Here is a 19,899-nt window from a genome sequence, read left to right on the forward strand (position 1 = left end):
GGAGTCAGCGCTCGCGGCCAATCAAATAGTACACGGGTCCCACATCACGGACGCCGCTGCCAAAATCTCGACGACAGAAGAAGGTTCCACACTCCGCGACGGGATGGCGCCACCAGTACGAGGATCTTCGAGAAAGTCGAGTCAACAGTCACAACGGCTGTTGCTTATGGCGCGCCTCAAGGAAGAGCATCTTCGCGCCAAAGAAGAACAAGCCCGACTCCAAGCAGAGCTCGCCGCCGCCCGCATCTCAACATTAGAAGCCGAAGCGCTCGTTGAAGAGGAGGAAGATGCGCGCACAACACTCACGGAGGACGAGAACGAGCAATCACAGCGCATCGATACATGGCTCAGTCAGCAACGATCGATCGCGCTACAGGGAGTCGAAGAAAGAGTAATGCAGCCAACACATGGATCACCAGCCACCATCGAGCAACCGCAACTGGAACTTCCCGCACCAATAGAACAGCTGAAGCTACCGGCCCCTGCCGCGGCACCGATTGCCGCACCTGTCGCACCGAAGAGCGACATTGCCGAACTAGCAGCTGCCATCGCGACGGCCGCCCGCCAAGCCAGGCCCGGACCATCGCATCGGTACTACGGGGAGCTTCCAGTGTACAGTGGATCGCACCAGGAATGGCTCTCCTTCAAGGTCGCCTACGCCGAATCAGCGGACAGCTTCAGCGCCGCAGAGAATACTGCGAGACTTCGGCGTACGTTGAGAGGAAGAGCAAGAGAAGCGGTCGAAAACTTGTTGCTGCATTACACCGAGCCCGCCGAGATCATGCGAACTCTAGAATCGCGCTTCGGACGTCCAGAAGCAATCGCCGCAACGGAGCTGGAACGACTGCGCGCGCTGCCACGCTGCACGGACACACCGAGGGACATCTGCGTATTCGCGAATAAGGTGAACAACGTCGTCGCCGCTCTGAGGGCCCTCGACCGCGTACATTATATGTACAACCCGGAGCTCACCAACATCACATCGGAGAAGCTGCCGTCCACTCTACGCCACCGCTGGTTCGAATTCTCAGCGACTCAACCGGCGGGAGAACCGGACCTCGTCAAGCTGTCGCGCTTCTTACAGCGCGAGGCGGACCTGTGCAGCCCATACGCACAGCCGGAACCAGAGACGAGAGTGGAGAACACCAGCGGTCGGCGGAAGATGTTGAACATGCCTCAGAGGACGCACACCACGCAAGCAAAGGAAGAGAGGAAATGCGCAGCATGTCAGAAGCCGGGGCACATCCCACAAGATTGTCCCGAATTCAAGAGAGCAGCCGTCAGCGAGCGCTGGGATACGGCGAAGCGCGAGAATTTGTGTTTCCGGTGCCTACGGTTCCGGTCCCGGGGACACGTATGCAAAAAGAAGAAGTGCGGCGTCGACAGCTGCGAACGCACGCACCACGAGCTGTTGCATAAGAAGCCAGCATGGCAGAAGCCGAAAGAAAAAGAAGAGGCGGTCACCTCGACGTGGGCCGCAAGAAGTGCGACAGCCTACCTGAAGATGGCGCCAATTACTGTTATCGGACCGGCGGGAGAAGCAGATACATGGGCCCTGCTGGACGACGGGTCAACGATCTCGCTGATTGACGAAGACTTCGCGAGACGAGTGGGCGCCAAAGGACCGATCGAACCCCTCTTCATCACTGCCATCGGAGACAATAAGATAGACGCAACACGCTCACGACGCGTCCCGCTGAAGTTATGCGGACGCACGGGGGAACCGCAAGGACTGAACCTACGGACAGTCAACGGCTTAAAATTAACACCACAGCGACTGAACATCGAAGTCCTCGCGTCGTGCCATCACCTCACCGACCTCCGGCATCACTTCAAAACGAGCTACGCCTCGCCGAAGATCCTGATCGGCCAAGACAACTGGCACCTGCTGGTGACGGAGGAGATGCGGACGGGACGACGCGATCAGCCAGTGGCGTCTCGTACTCCGCTCGGGTGGGTCGTGCACGGAGCACACCCGGGAGGCAAGAGACAGCGCGTCAACTTCGTGGCACACGCGACGACGGCCGACGCGAACATGGACGAAGCCCTCAGGCACTACTTCGCGATCGAGGGACTCACCGTCGCCGCCAAGACGCCGAAGAATGACCCAGACGAGCGCGCGCTGAAGATCCTGCGAGAGACCACTCAACAGCGACCCGACGGCCGCTACGAGACCGCACTGCTGTGGCGTGAGGAGGGCCTGAAGATGCCCAACAATTTTGAAGCCGCGCTGAATCGCCTGACGTCCGTAGAGAAGAAACTGGAGAAGGATCCAAATTTGAAAGAGCGCTACAAGCGACAAATGGACGCACTGGTAGCGAAAGGATACGCCGAAGTAGCTCCGTCAACGGGGACGAAGGACCGAACCTGGTACCTACCACACTTCGGCGTAACACATCCGATGAAGCCGGACAAGATTCGCATCGTGCACGATGCCGCTGCGAAGACCAGGGGGAAGAGCCTCAACGACTTCCTGCTCACCGGCCCGGACCTGCTGCAGTCGCTGCCCGGAGTGATGATGCGCTTCAGGCAGCACGCCGTCGCCGTCTCAGCGGACATCACAGAGATGTTCATGCAAATAGGCGTCCGAAGCGAGGACCGCGACGCGCTCCGGTACTTGTGGAGGGAGGACCCTTCACAGGAGCCTACAGAGTACCGGATGAAATCTATAATCTTTGGCGCGACAAGCTCACCCGCGACCGCCACCTACGTGAAGAACGCCAACGCGGAGAAGTACCGACTGCAGTACCCGGACGCCGCCGACGCAATCGTACGCAACCACTATATGGACGATTACCTGGGAAGTTACCGGACAAGCGAAGACGCGATCAGGATCGCAAATGAGGTGAGGGCAGTACACCGGCAAGGCCATTTCGAGTTACGAAAATGGACCTCGAATAACGAGGAGGTACGGTGCCACATGACCGACGAAGCCCCACCTACAAGTGTGACGCTGTCCGATGGAACGGAAATAGAACGAGTACTTGGCCTGGTGTGGAGACCTGCTGAAGACGTCCTCGCCTTCAATCTGGACATGGCGCGAATCCCAAGAGAAGTCTTGGAGAGCAGCGCGCCTACGAAGAGACAGGCTCTGCGAATTATGATGTCCGTCTACGATCCCCAAGGCATCGCATCACCAGTCACTGTCGGAGCGAAGAAGATCCTCCAAGAAACGTGGCGCCGAGGGACGGCGTGGGACTCCCCCCTCGATGAAGACCTCTGCGCGATGTGGAGAGAGTGGATCGACCACTTAAGACGCCTGCGCGGCGTCTCAGTGCCGCGCTGCTATCCCGGCTACTCAGACGCCGCCAACCTCCAGCTCCACACATACGTAGACGCCAGTGAGTCCGCCTACGCCGCCGCGTTATACTGGCGCGCCGAAATGCCCGACGGGGAGATCAGGACCTCCCTCGTACTCGCCAAAGCCCGAGTCGCGCCCTTGAAACTCACCTCGATACCGCGCCTCGAGCTACAAGCTGCCGTGATGGGCAGCCGCATGGCCGCGGCTGTCACAGAGGAACACGACAGAAAACCAGACGCGAGAGTGTTCTGGACAGACAGCGCCACCGTATTGACCTGGCTACGAACGGGGTCGAGGTCGTATCGACCGTTCGTCGCTCACCGCATTGCAGCGGTAGAAGAGAACAGCACTGTGGAGGAATGGCGCTGGGTCCCCACGAAGGAAAATGTCGCCGACGACGCCACTAGAGAGCTACCCGTCGGCTTTGAAAGAAACCACCGCTGGTTCATAGGCCCGGAATACCTAAGACGGCATCCGGATGATTGGCCCGTACAACGGACTGCAAGAAGGGCAGAAGAGACGGGTGAAGAGAAGTGCGCAACGCTCGCCGTGAGCAGAGAGAGCCTCGGCGAAGCAATCCCGGACCCGAGACGCTTCTCCAAGTGGGAGAAGTACCTGCGTGCAACGGGGCGAATACTGCAATTCGTCGACCTATGCCGCAGAAGTCGCGAGCGCACTCATTACAAGAGGACCAGGCGGAACCCGCGTTCGGACCCGACGTGGGAGAAGAATAGAAAGAAGACGACTTCGAAGACCCCGCTGAACACACCGCGGACGCCAGAGCAAGCAGTCATTCAATGGAAGACTTTAGACGCCGACACGCTTCGACGCGCCGAGACGCTCATTTGGCGACAGAGCCAGCGGGCGGCCTTCGAGGAAGAGATTTTGACGCTCCAGCGAGGGAAACAGATATCCCCAGCGAGCCGACTGCGAAACTTGTCCGTAACTTACGCGGACGGGATATTGAGAATAAACGGACGCATCGGCAACATAGAGGGAGCTGACGTCATCACCTCGCCTCTCGTGCTAGACGGATCCCGACGCGAAACGAGACTGATGATAGACTTCATCCATAGAAAGATGCACCACGCCGGAACCGAAGCTACGATCGCCGAGTGCCGACAGTCGTACTGGGTCTTACGCCTACGCCCAGTGACACGGAGCGTGATCCACAACTGTCTTCCGTGTCGTATCCGCAAGGACACTCCACCGCGTCCAGCCACAGGCGACCACCCACCGAGCAGACTGGCACACCATCGGCGACCATTTACATACGTGGGCCTCGATTACTTCGGGCCCTATCAAGTGACCACCGGCAGAAGCACCCAGAAGCACTACGTGGCCATCTTCACATGTCTCACTACGCGTGCGGTACATTTAGAACCGGCAGCGAGCCTCAGCACGGACTCAGCGGTGATGGCACTCCGGCGCATGATCGCGCGCCGGGGAGCCCCGACGGAGATATGGAGCGACAACGGCACCAATTTACGGGGTGCCGACAAGGAGCTGCGCCAAGCTTTGGACAAGGCGACTGAGCATGAAGCGAGCTTAAGGCTTATACAATGGCGCTTCATCCCACCGGGCGCGCCTTTCATGGGCGGCGCCTGGGAGAGAATGGTGCGGGCGGTAAAGGCCGCGCTCTCGGCCACGGAACAGCCGAGGCACCCGACGCCCGAAATATTTCATACTCTGCTAGCGGAGGCAGAGTTCACAGTGAACAGCCGACCTCTCACTCACGTATCGGTGAGCGCCGACGATCCCGACCCTCTGACACCGAACCACTTCCTGCTGGGAGGCCCGGCGCGAGTCCCCGTGCCGGGCAAATTTGACGACGCCGACCTCGTAGGGCGCGCACACTGGCGCGCAGCACAACGTCTGGCAGATGTGTTCTGGAGTCGCTGGCTCCGGGAGTACCTGCCCGACCTGCAGAACCGGCGGGAGCCCCACAGCCGCGGGCCCGCCCTGAAGATAGGCGACGTCGTGATAATAGCAGACGGAACGCTCCCACGCAACACCTGGCCACGTGGGATCATCCAGGAGGTTTACCCAGGGGCCGACGGCATCACTCGAGTGGTCGACGTGCGCACCGCCGGCGGTATCCTGCGACGCCCGGCAAAGAAGATCATCGTGCTGCCCACGATGTCAGCCGCTCACCAAGGAGGATGCAGCGACGTGAACGACGCTGCACGGCGGGAGGATGTTCGCGACGGACATGAATAAATGTAGAATAGATATTATTCGCGACGGACATTGATAGTTTAAAATAGATAGAAAATATAGTAATAGATAAATAGTTAAATAGAGATATGTTCGCAAAGTACAGCGAGATTTAATAGAAATAGACAATGTCCGTAAATAGACTGTATGTTAAAAATAGTTGTAACATAAAATAGAGTGTAAACATAGTAAAAATGTCCGTAAATAGATAAAGAATATCCGAATAAATAGTTATATTAAGAATATGTTGGCGTAAAATAGACAATAAATAGATAGTACGCTAAACATAGAAATAAGTAATTTGTAAATATTGTATTTTGTTTGTAAATAAAGATTGGTCCTCGTGGTCTTTAATTTGGCGTGGGAACGCAGGAGCGAGTCACAATACGGGCAACTAATAGAGCGACTAGGCAAACAATAGGCGAGCGAGGCGGCCGAGAGAACAATAGACGCCCACCGTGCTCGGACTCATAATAGCGCTGGCCGAGTGCGTGTGGGCGACCATAAATAAGGGGCCTACCTCGCTGCAAATTCAGTTCGAGACAGCGAGCCGACGAGTCAAGACCTCTCCGAAAGAAGAGGAGAGCGCCAACCGAACAAGAAAAGACTCGCTCCTACGCCCTGCGCCGGTCAAGCCACGAGGACCGTGTGAACGCCATACTGAAGCCTTCGTTATTTTCCTCGAACCAATCCCAGCACCCGTTCCGCGACAGCCACTGCGGCAATACTCGAGCCACCACGTTTGCCACGAGTAAGAAGTCTAAAAATCACACGTGGTGGCCGAAACCTGAGCGGTGGCCGTCCGGAATACTAGTGATCTTTAAAAAAATAAAAATGTACCAAACCACTTTTGAGTTTAAAATAAAAAATTGCAGATAAGTTTGGGAATAACGCTATTTGAATCTTTAAATAAAGAACTTAAAATATATTCTAGAACCTAATGGGATACATTATTATTTGCGGTATATGAGATTTTCTGACAACTATGATCATTATTCTAAACTAAGATTACAACTATTCTCCTTCTGTAATCAATGTTTTTATGGATAATGTGTAAGGGAACAGGAAATATGTATTATTGTGAAGCTTGTGGATACCTGGAGATATTAAATACGACTTTCTTAGGAAGGAAGGATTACTGATGGCCCGAAGGCTTTTCCAGTTTCACCAGAACAGGTGGGCGAGCACGGGCTCAGCCTTTTCTTGGTCATAATTAACAGTAGCTGTATTTGTTGGGTTTTTTTACACAAAATTCGAGTAACATTATTACTGTTGAGGGATTTTGGAATATCAGTTTAACCATAACCATAGAAATCATTTTTTTAGCAATCGGCAGAAAAAATTAAATAACCTCGTATTGTATATTATACTCGATGCTTACATAAATTCAGAACAGGAATGAGCAATTTTCTCAGGTATTTTTGGTATTGGTTCTGAAGACGTTCAATGAATCGTTACGAGTTCCTTTTGTTAAATTTATATGGATATATCAGAGGCGATGTTTGCTGAAAATTTGTATGTTTCTTCTAAAATATTCAGCAAATTTTAATATATACATAAATGTTCACTTATCGAGAAGTTTACGAGAATTTTGATTTAGCTGTAGTGATTTCTACATTCTAAGGTGTTCTAGAGAGATCCTCTTGTGAGTCCGCGCGGGTAGATACCACCGCCCTGCCTATTTCTGCCGTGAAGCAGTAATGCGTTTCGGTCTGAAGGGTGGGACAGCCGTTGTAACTATACTGAGATCTTAGAACTTATAACTCAAGATGGGTGGCGCATATTTACGTTGTAGATTGTCTATGGGCTCCAGTAACCACTTAACACCAGGTGGGCTGTGAGCTCGTCCACCAATCTAAGCAATAAAAAAAAATCATTTTGACTGTAAAATGATTTTTTACTATTTTTGTTGATCAATAAACACGATAATTCAGTGGTAGTTTTCAGAACTTCTTAACGGTATTGGCAAATGAGATGGAATACGTGATTTTATTAGTAGTATGCCTGCTTAGGCTGTTCCCATAAAATCCATACAATAATACAAGAGAAACTATGTGATGAATACAAATAAATTGAATTATTTCCCATTTAAAACTTCAATTTTCACGTTGTCAAATATTGATTGTTTACCTGTTCCACCGAATATAAACCGACACAAAGCAGAACATGAGATAAATGAATTCTGTATGCTCTGTTCAGTTCTGCCCTGAGGCAAACGAAGTCGGATCATTTCCATGTAAAAATAATTTTGAATATACTAAATAAGTAAGCTAGCGTGTTCTTTTGTTAAATGAAATGTTTTTGTAAATTCACAGGAATAATAAAATAATGTTTGTTTTGGATAGTAATCATATGATTACGGGAAATTACGGGAAGGAAACCAAATTAGCTATTAGCTATTAGCGCTTAGATGCGAAAAAATGAAGAATAGTCGATTTTTTTTTGTTTAATCAATATTAAGTTTTAATTTGTAATTATATGAACGTAATACAATTAAAATAAATAAGGGGATATCTTCCGTAGACATACATTAATAACATGAATACCTAATTAATAAATAAATAAAATAAACTTTTATGTCGTAAATTAATTCAATGCAGTACCGAACCGTCGACTTAAGCAGTAGTACGGAATCTTCCACTATGCTTATAAACAGATACAGTACATTCTCACGAATTTTCATTTATAAACGGATCAACTAAACCTTTAAATTTATGATTAAGTAACACGGCTTAAAATATTACATCTGAATATAGTTTCTCGCTTCTGACCAAAGATCTGCCTTATGCCGATTATAATAAAAACCTAGTTTACTTTAAATTCTCAGTCATACAATCAATCAATCTATACATATTGAACGTTATGCTTTGACAACAATATGTTACTGGTGGTAGGACCTCTTGTGAGTCCGCGCGGTTGGGTACCACCACCCTGCCTATTTCTACCGTGAAGCAGTAATGCGTCTCGGTTTGAAGGGTGGGGCAGCCGTTGTAACTATACTTGAGACCTTAGAACTTGTATCTCAAGGTAGGTGGCGCATTTACGTTGTGGATGTCTATGGGCTCCAGTAACCACTTAACACCAGGTGGGCTGTGAGCTCGTCCACCACCTAAGCAATAAAAAAAAAGTCATTTCTTTATCGTAAATGTTGCTTATGAGGCATGTGTTTGGTACGTATTAACTTAAAAAATGAGAGCTGTCTGCGAGATTTGAACTCTGGTATAGTTGTCGTGCTCGATACGCTTACACCGAACGTCTTATCCTTTAGGCCGTGATGGCTTCATAAGAAATATTCATTTAATATAAAAAACTGATAAAACATCGCAGCGCAGTCAAAATATCGCGCTAGCGACGTTAAATAACAGGGCATTATCTCCGGAACAATATAACAGCAACCTGCGCCGCAATAAGCAACGCTCACCAGTTAATGGCCGTCCGTCCGTCAAAAATGGGGTGCCAATGATTTGGGATAGATTTTTGTTTGTTTTATCTGAACGTGGTAGTTCGTTAACCCTCATAAGTTGACATGAATTCAACATTTCAGTTTACCACAAGCACCGGTCATTGTCCTCGTCGAACCCATCGCTTGCGACGAAGGGCTCGACGAGCGAATCAACCCACAGACAAGCCACAGATCCGGTGGTAGATTCTGCGAAGCACTGCCCTTGCTAGGGCCAGTATTAGCATTACTTCGACTTGAGCCCCGTGAGCTCACCTACATGCTAGGGCAAAGCTAAAATAGCCTCTCAATCAGCATAGGCAGGAATAAAAAAAAAGTTTCACTTTAATAGTTTTAGCAACGAAATCCTGGTACTAACCCTCACCGCTAACGCCTTATTACCAAGTACTGCAAAAAAAATGCGGGTTTCGTTATTAAAATCGTACGCAAAAACATGGAATGTACTGATTTACTTCCTTAAAATTTACTTAAAGAGAAAAACCCTAAAATTCTTGCACGACTATACATTAGTTAGTATAAATACTTCAAACGTCTTGATATTGTCAACCAAGCTAATGTCGTTTTAAAATGCTTTTATCTAATAAGTATTTCAAATAGTTGTACATATTGTACATTGATTTTGTTCATTATTTATTTTTATTAAGGTATCAAAATTCTGTAGCTATAAATTTATTCGCAGAAAAACGTAAATTGTATGTAGCTTTTCCTTGAAAACATGCAGCGAAAAACTTGACCAACAAATTTTAATTGAATGAAAAGAAACCTTAAAACATGCATATTTTAACTTTTACAATTATCGAATACAGAATTTTCTTCTATTTTTGGGAGTCTTAGACATAACATCTTATACATAATATTTACATACATAATTTTAAGGTTAAGTTTCATGGCTATTTTAGACAGTTAGTACAATATTGAAATGTGACGAATGACGACAATTTAGTCACCCTGAACCACGAAAAATGTAGAATATTCGGAGCGTTCGAAATAATAAACAAAATTAATAGACGCAAGATTAAAACTATAATCAAATATTGATTATTCGATAAGAAATTGACGAAGAATGTAAAAACATTCTGCTCTTTTTTCACAAGCACCCTTTTTATTCAGATTTCTCTGAACAAAAATTATGGTTAACCCAATCTTGTTTCGTCTATAGAAAAAGTGTTATACAGATATTGATATTTGTATTTTGTGGCCTCGCCGTTCTATCCTTGTTAGTAAAATTTATTTAGTATTATTAAGTTCTAGAGTTGCTATCTGATTTGAAACAAAAGCTTCATTGTCTATCAGTATTTCTTACTTAGTTTCGAAATATGTTTAATTAATATTATAATAATGTTTTTTTTTCAGCTTTTCGTTTTCGAGTTAGACTATCTCTTCGTATTCTTCTATATAATATAAGAATTCACACAAACACGAATGCACATCACGTTGCAACAATATACGACAATGTGATACCAATATATTCAAATAACTAGGCAGCGTCAGGACAGCCACAGTTTTGTAAATCCTTTGGTGCCATTGTCCTGTACTATTCTGCTGATGCAAAGGAGTCACGATTTCCAATTTAATAGGAAGTACAGCAGTTCTAGTGTGATAAAAGTGCACGGTGTCGTACGACGGTGTCGTTTCTGGTGGTAGGACCTCTTGTGAGTCCGCACGGGTAGGTACCACCACCCTGCCTACTTCTGCCGTGAAGCAGTGATGCGTTTCGGTTTGAAGGGTGGGGCAGCCGTTGTAACTATACTTGAGACCTTAGAACTTATATCTCAAGGTAGGTGGCGTTGTAGATGTCTATGGGATCCAGTAACAACTTAACACTAGGTGGGCTGTGAGTTCGTCCACCCATCTAAGCAATAAAAAAAAATCATCGCGGCAGAATAGGGGTGATTTTACTCATCTGTGCGGGATCATTAGACGTCCTACCATCAGTAAGTACGTTAAAGAATTTATAAGATTATTTTTTTAATTTTCATCGATTGAGTATTACGGTGACAATGAAAGGTTGTCTTTGGCTCAAAACTTTAGCTATATATTATAATTATCAAAAAGAATCGCGTTGGCCAGAAAGAATCACTAACAAAACTTAGTCAATGGTATCTCTACTTTTTATTTCATATTCATTGACTATTATTAAGCGCTATTAGGTTGCAAGCTTAGCTTAATTTATCGCTTTATTCAGTACAATGATGTAATAACTCATCGAATTTGAATTATAAACAACAGCTTATCACGTAGCGACCGACGTAGCGCATTCGTAGCATGACTCGTAGCAGCGGGATAGATCTAATGAGGGGCACTGATATTGTAGCGCTCAGCCGGCGGCCAACTCCAGCGGCCTTTATAAATTGGTTTCATGCATATTTATTTATTCAAATATTTATGAATTGAAATCTCCACAACTACTGAAATATGCCCTCTCCGGACCAGAATTGAATCAACAAGGTAAATTAGGTAGACGCGTGCAGTAATAAATAATGTTTGGTTTTAGACCGATCCGAATGGAAACTAACTAAGAAAACTCCTCTTGTGGTAGTATTCAAAGTATTCTTCATAAAGTTTAGCTTTCGAACGAGAAAGCTGCGAACATTTTTTAAGTTTTACTCTCCTGACGATTCAGGGAATTGGTGCATAATGACCGAACTTCTGCACTTTTGTGATGCACGTGCAGTTTTTAATGAACGTTTCTATAGTGCGTACGCAGTCAGGACTTACTGATAGATTTATAATATCTTCACTAAAACGAATATAATTATAAACTTTGCATATTTTGAGATTGCTTAGTTAGACATTTTTTCTGAAAATACGCTAGAATACTAATAAATGTAATCAACAGTATCACATACATACATTGTGTCAATAAGTTTTTAAATAACTTAGTACAAACTATTTCTTTTAAGGAAAACACGGTAACAATATACACTATTAGGAAATTTATATCAGTGAAGAAATATTATGTCGTGTGAAATTTTAGTAATTCACCTTACATTTCAAATATGACCACAAAATGTATATAAACAAAACGATGTTGTCAATGGACATAAATCATAAATCGTGACGTGAGTGTGTAAAAAGCTTAAGAAAAACAAAATAAGTTAGTTCTCTGCATTTTCTTCAGTCAGATATTTCCTTAGGCAGACTTCAAAGCTCAAAATTGAATCGCAAATTATGGCCACTGAATCTAGATACGCATTATGTGTCACATAATGTATTCGATAGGGCTCCAACGTTAGGGCTACAATTTGGTAGATATTTTACTGGTTAATACATAGAAATTTTCGCTGAAATTCTGACAACTTGGAAAGGCTGATAGAAACATGTGGACAGAAAAGACCAATGGTCAATCACCTTACAGGCATGCTTATTACTGAAGCAAGACTGCCGAAGATAAATAAAACACGTGGAGAAGAAATGACACGACCGTCAGAAATAAAGGTACCGACTCAGAAGAAGAAGCAAAAAGCTGTAAGGAAAAAAATAGGAAAAAGCAAATTCTCGTGCCATTTTCTAAGTTGACTTTTAAAACATACATTCGAACAGGCTTGATAAGTGAGGGAAGCTTCTCGAATTGGAAACTAATTAAACTCGAAGGCACGAATCAATACTTACAGTTGTGAATTAAGACATTTCTACTTGCGGAGGTAATTGGGCAAAAGTTCATTTCAAATATTGATATTGGTGTAAGGAAGATTTTACTTTGAATTGAAGGAGATTTTAGGTGGTGCGTGCAAAGTTTCTTAAGATTCCTATTTCTTCTACCGATAAAGTCATGATACTACAATCTTATATATGAACTGTCTTAATAACCAACAAAATGGATCCCGGAAAAACTGCGGATGAGAACTTCGCTATCCACGATCTGCTGCCAAAGGATCTTCTTTTATTTTGGCCACCTGCACGTAGGTAACTACAAGACCTCGACAAGGCTATTATGGTTATTAGAAGGAAAAACCTAACGATTAATCATCTTGTACTTGTCGAGTACTAATAGCTACCTAAGGGTATCAATTCTTTTATTAGCCAGAGTGCAAATCTTTAATGATATCCCTGGGTAAAGGGATAACCAAAAATAGGACGGTTCTTTTAATATCTCTCCTACATTCTTCGCTTTCATGCTTTTAATAGACAATTTTGTTAATTCATCATTCAAGTTATTTGTATTTTTTTTTGTTTTTTATTGCTTAGGTAGGTGGACGAGCTCACAGCCCACCTGGTGTTAAGTGGTTACTGGAGCCCATAGACATCTACGACGTATATGCGCCACCCACCTTGAGATATAAGTTCTAAGGTCTCAAGTATAGTAACAACGGCTGCCCCACCCTTCAAACCGAAACGCATTACTGCTTCACGGCAGAAATAGGCAGGGTGGTGGTACCTACCCGTGCGGACTCACAAGAGGTCCTACCACCAGTAAAAAAATTGTGAATATGTCATGTGCGTATTTAGTTAGAGAACCTGTCTGCGGGATTTCGTCACCAGAATAGTCGTGTCACTCGATGCGAGTACATCGGGCGTATTATCCTTTAGGCGACGACGGCTTACTGAACCATAAGCTATCCGTTATACTACTGAGTCTACTTCATGTCTTCAGATGCACAACATGTGTCCTGAACTCGATTTACCCTCGAGTTCTAGTTACGAACAATTCAATACCACTGATTAAATTTAAAAAAAAATATAATTCGCCCCAAATTGCGTCGCGATTCTCATTTCCTAATTTTAATCTCCTTTATCCGAGTAAACTACATTCGATTATAAACGATACGAACTAATAGGACCGTAATTGGTTATCGAACGCAACTAATTTGTTAAACAGCGTATCATCGCCGTGTTACGCAACAAAGCGATTCGATTTAGTAAACAATTCGTATTATTAGATATATTGCGATCGAGAAAAATAATGATGATATAATTAACATTTAAAGCGGACTTGAACGTACGTGATCCTAAGTGACTTGTTGTAAAAAAAGAACTATAATATTGCGGGTTTGATTTTTATTACACGATGTTATTTCTTCACCGTGGAAGTCAATCGTGAACAATTGTTAAGTACGTTCATTGGAAAAATTGGTACCTGCCTGCGGGATTCGAACACTGGGCATCGCTACATACGAATGCACCAGGCATCTTATCCTTTAGGCCACGAAGACTTCAAGTTGATAAAAATATAATCCAATTAAAGTTTTATCAAAAAAAACATCCAAAAAAAACGCTTCTCTAAGTTCCTTTAGATCCCAGCGTCGCGTTTCAAAGTTGTATTATATTCCTGTGCTTACTTTATATTATTTAGCTTTGATATATTTGCAATTTAAGTTGCCTGAAACTCGGCGAGAGTGAGGCCAGATTAAATTACATATTTTTGTGTTACTCTCTAAAGAAAGCAAACGACTTTAGACTGTAAACAAGACAGGGAGAGAGTAAAAAACAAAGTTAATAAAATTGAACGTACGAATATTAATACGCGAATTGGCTTAAGGCTTTTGAAAATTAATAATGGAATTGGTTGAGACAAGTGCCTGGCGTATGCACGGATTGTTATTTGGGATTTTGTTTATAAAATTTTGAAAATAATAACGCTTTGGTTTATTAAGAGGTAAAGCTGGTATTTTGATTCGTTTTTGCTTAAACATAAGTACATGTGTAAAATTCCTCAATATATAGAGTCTACCACACTACCTTAGCACAGTATGGTCATATTTACGTTTTATGCAGCCAAATGCATTTCAATATTACAATGGTCGCCTTAAGAGCGCACAACACAAATCGCTACCTGAGCAGTTCCGTACGGTAAATACCAAAAAATTATGTCTATTTTTGCCGCATTGCAGTTATGGTAAGTGGTAAGGTCTTCATTTATATTCCAGGCCGGCCGAACCTCATACGAGGTGTTCGCGCCTAGGATCTACGCGGGGTATGTGGGACTTGACGGATATTTGGGGCAGACCGTGGGCTTAAGAATATTATTAGGGTCCTACCCACCAAACGCCCTCCGCCCGTGATCTCCGCCCGTGACCAGAACCCAGGCAGGGTAGGGGGATTCCCGGGGTTAACCCTACAACCAAACTCGCGGCGCCACTCCGGTTAACCATCGTTGACGACTAGCGGCGCCGGTCTCCGCGGTACGGTGGACCGTCTGATCGCCCGAGTGGTTTCACTGGTGTTCCGGGATACCCTGCTGGGTTAGAACCCAGTGATGACGTATGTGATGATTCAAAAACAGCACGTGAATACTACCTTTAAAATAGACCTGAATTGTAAATTTCTTATGGCCCACCATTTCGTAAGTATTCACATTCACTTCTAGACTATCTATACCAACCATACATCTATCCACTTATGCTAATAAAAAAAGATTACGTATTTTGAAAACTGATAAAAGTTCTTTTATCATTACCTTTATTCCAATGTGGATCGGGAAGTCTGAAGCTAATGCTGGTTGCGGATGTAACGCCGGCAACAGCGGCAGTGGCAAAGGACAGGACATCATAGTTGCGCCAACCTAGAAAGAAGAAAAACATCAAATTTTAATAATCTATATATTAATACGTGAAGCAAAATCTTTGTATCCCTTTTTACGAAAATTGCGGGGACGGAGGAATATGAAATTTTCCACATTTATAGAGAATATAGAGAAGAAGTGCACAATGCTATTTTTTTTGTTCAATAATGCATAAATGATACATTAAATCAATAAAGAAAAATCACACATACTACATACCATGTATTTGACGCACACACGCATGCATACTACTTAATTTTGTTGTCAAACTTTTGTTCTTGACGTCTGTGGTCAAATTGAGAATAGAGAATATTGTTTTTCTTTATTAATATTTTTTTATAGTGTAGCCTTGGCGAAATTTGTGATTACAAAAGTATAAAATACAATCATAATAGTGTACAAACTTACAATTCTAATTAATTATAGTTGAATTTCGACTACTGCAGGATCTGTAGTTGTTATAAATAAGTGGCGTATAGGTGCAGTACACTTTTAATTTCAACGCCATTTCTAATACTAGTATCGTTTTGTTTCAAGATAATTTAAACAATGTTAATTGATTCCTAAAAATGTTCATTAATATTGTTTGGAAACATCATATATTCGCATAAGACATATCGATTAAACGAACAATTGTATGATTAAAATTCTATGCGAACGACATTTCGGTGCAAACTCAAATCATTACGAATTATTAACACAGAACTCTTGAACTAATCAAAGTTTGTTTAAAAATAATACGTAATACCTTGTCTTAAAACCTAGCGAGAAATATTACTGAGGCTATAAAATTATACGCCTTGTAAAACACTGTATTCAACAAATAAACGACACATTACCGTTTCGCTGGACACATTTAGTTAAGATAAATGAGTCGCGATTTGAGAAAATAAAAAGTTCCCCTGAATATTAGCACAAAAAGTATGTAAATTACAGTTTTAATGGAGGACGCGATGAAGCGACATCTGCTGGGATAATTTAGCGGGGGACACTAATTTCAAAGGATGTACTATAACTTCAACCGGTCGCTCGTTAAGGATTCAAGGAAATATTTAAGAATGCTATCAGGTTTTCGCTTATGTAATTTTTTCTCTAAGTGTTTTTAGTTTTACATTGATGCTTTGCCATGATGAAAATAGTATTTTATAAGGCTTGGGTGGACATTGGACTTCTATTTTAATTGTAAGTAATCCATCACTAGGGTAATATAGAGAAATATGCAATACGTTGTTAAATTGTATAATGAGTTTAAGAAAATACAAATTACATATTAATCCACGTGTCACTTAATAACGACTGTTGACTTGAATCTTTAGGTGACCTTTCATTTAATGGCACTTACTACTTGTGCAAGCCCTAATGTCGTTCAGGATGAAACCAGAAAAAATTTACGAGGCTTTATGATATTTTTTTTATTGCTTAGATGGGTGAACGAGCTCACAGCCCACCTGGTTTTGAGTGGTTACCGGGGCTCAAAGACATCTACAACGTAAATGCCGTCGTCCACCTTCAGATATGAGTCCTAAGGTCTCAGTATAGTTACAACGGCTGCCCCACCCTTCAAACCGAAACGCATTACTGCTTCACCGCAGAAATAGGCAGGGTGGTGGTATCTACCCGTGCTCACTCACAAGAGTTCCTACCACTTTTTTTTTTTGTTTTTATTGCTAGATGGGTGGACGAGCTCACAGCCCACCTGGTGTTAAGTGGTTACTGGAGCCCATAGACATCTACGACGTAAATGCGCCACCCACCTTGAGATTATAAGTTCCAAGGTCTCAAGTATAGTTACAACGGCTGCCCCACCCTTGAAACCGAAACGCATTACTGCTTCACGGCAGAAATAGGCAGGGCGGTGGTACCTGGTGCGCGGACTCACAACAGGTCCTACCACCAGTAATTACGCAAATTATAATTTTGCGGGTTTCACTTTTATTGCACGATGTTATTCCTTCACCGTGGAAGTCAATCGTGAACATTTGTCAAGTACGTATTTCATTAGAAAAATTGGTACCCGCCTGCGGGATTCGAACACCGGTGCATCGCTTCAACACGAATTCACCGGACGTCTTATCTTTTAGGCCACGACGACTTATTAGAATGCGGAAACCGTAAAATACATTATTAATTATATCTACGACTCGCGAAAATGGATTAAAACACTAAAGATAGGTAATTAAAAGTATTTATGTTGCTTAAGAAGTGCGTATCTGCAGACTTGATAGCAGTAATTTCGTTAAAAGCTTATCGTATTTCTTTTTGCTATAATGTATCAATAAGTGCTTTTAGGTATCGGAGATTATATCCTCCCGATCCACTAACGGTGCTTTTAGGTGTCTCAAGCACCGGTCATCGTTCTCGTCGAACCCTTCGCTTGGGACGAAGGGATCGACGAGTAAATTAACCGTCAGACACAGCCCACTGAGTTTCTCGCCGGATCTTCTCAGTGGGTCGCGTTTCCGATCATGTGGTAGATTCTGCGAAGCACGGCTCTTGCTACGGTTCGTGTTAGCAACGTCGTCAGGTTTGAGCCCCGTGAGCTCACCTACTAGTTAAGTTTACGCTGAAATAGCCTCTCAAGGCTCTCAGCTAGGTTGGAAAAAAAAAGGAGATTATAGCCAACGTTACACATTGACGGCTCAAAAAGTCAACATTAATTTAAATGAAGAGATAAATAAAGGACGATTGTGCCGGCTGTCCGTTTGGCCGCCGCTTATATTTGTCACGGTACGAACCGTTCGTAATACCGGCCTGATCTCCGGAGCTTCGAATTCGGCCAGATATATTATTCATAACATTTTCGGCGGACGTACCTGTCCACACGGAATATTAGAGGGGAATATCTACTGAGCTTATTCGGCTTTTTCGAATCCATTGGTAACTAAATTGTTTTCTGTGCATCGGTTTGTTTGTACCCTAGTTTATTTCATTCTTTTTAATGGCCTACAGAGGACTTATGGAGTTAGCGTTCGCCAGTTGACACAGCTTGTATGCTCTGAATATATCTGTTTTGTGCAAATAGATCGTTTACATTTTAAGTATGAAAAAACTTTTTATCTAAAATTAGGATTTAATGACTTTCTTTGTATTTAATGGTTATAGAATTTAAAAAGTACAAAGACATATTAGTGGACAAGCTATTGTTATTAAAAGTGACTGCTGCAGTTTTTAGACATAGTGATGTCGATTTGTCGTCCTTAAGGCGAGATTATAAATTCAAATTTAATTCGCACGAGTAAAACAGACGCTACAAACTTCTAATCAATAAAAGAGTTACATTGCTCCAGTGTTGAACAGGAACGAATAGCTTCTAAATAAAATCAAGAATGTAAATGTTATGTTTTTATTAACAGGTATCAAGAAAAAAATAACAGCCTCTCGAGAAGATTAAAACCCTTAAATTAACAGCGGGATAAACTGTTTATAAAGATACTCTGACTCTAGAAGTATCTTATTCAGAAACAGTCAAATCATGGATTGAGCTAAAAGAATCCAATCTAGAAGAAATCCAAGAAGCCAATCCAAAATCTTATGGATTTAAGAATATCTAAAAAGATGAAGAAATGTCGATGTAACGAAAAAAAAAACTGATAATTCTCTAAAACTGTGAATAACAACAAAATAAACACATAGTTTTAATATCCCACAGTAGTCGTGTAATCCGAAACACGATTCAATTAAGCTTATGTTATCAAAACATATTTCAATACAATGTTGTTTTTGGGAAGACAAAAAGTTTTAATCGAAATTTTGGAGGCTCAGTTCCGGCTACCCCGAGGGGCCGCTCGTTACAATAAATTAATTAAAACAAGCACTAATTGAATGACATAAAACAAATTAATTGTTCAAGTGTTATTGATAGAAAAGCTCTGTTCAAATGGCGTTTAGCTTAAACAAAACAAGCCTTTATTTGTTATTTGAGTTTTATTGTTTTAGCGTTCGTCTGAATTATTTATTGTTTATGAATGGTGAATTCGAGATTACATTTCATCATCATCATCATCAACAGCCCACAGTCGTCCACTGCTGGATATAGGCCTCTCCCAATCCATACCAATACGCCCGGTCTACGGCTCTCCTCATCTACTTCTTGCCGGCCACCGTTCGGAGGTCATCGCACCACCTAGCCAGGGGGCGTCCCACGTTACGTCTGCTCCAGCGATCGTCAACTTATATTTCAAGGTAGGTGGGCATTTACGTTATAGATGTCTATGGGCTCCAGTAACCACTTAACACCAGGTGGGCTGTGAGCTCGTCCACCCACCTGAGGAATAAAAAAAAAGAAAATCTTAGTTTAGGAGCCAGATTGAAACAATCGATCTAAAATCGATAATTTCATTCCAGTTTCTGCTTAAAGAAGATGATGAAGAAGATGTAATTGATACATTAAGGAACAAATTCTGTTATCGCTGACAACAG

At 43.3% G+C, this 19,899-nt stretch overlaps 1 protein-coding gene across 2 annotated transcripts in view; it reads right to left on the bottom strand.

Moving 5' to 3' along the window:
- Positions 1 to 19,899, bottom strand: part of LOC101740192 (polypyrimidine tract-binding protein 2) — a 529,447-nt gene that overhangs the window by 307,182 nt on the left and 202,366 nt on the right. Inside the window, exon 2 of one of the 2 annotated variants that reach the window (XM_062675010.1) lies at positions 15,376 to 15,480. In XM_062675010.1, coding sequence (XP_062530994.1) covers positions 15,376 to 15,468 — 93 coding nt within the window. In that variant the 5' untranslated portion in view covers positions 15,469 to 15,480. Of the gene's footprint in view, positions 1 to 15,375; positions 15,483 to 19,899 lie in introns of those variants that run through there. The other variant, XM_038019014.2, reaches the window with a different exon arrangement.

Source organism: Bombyx mori, chromosome 22 (assembly GCF_030269925.1).
Source record: "Bombyx mori chromosome 22, ASM3026992v2".
NCBI classification, from domain to species: Eukaryota; Metazoa; Arthropoda; class Insecta; order Lepidoptera; family Bombycidae; genus Bombyx; species Bombyx mori.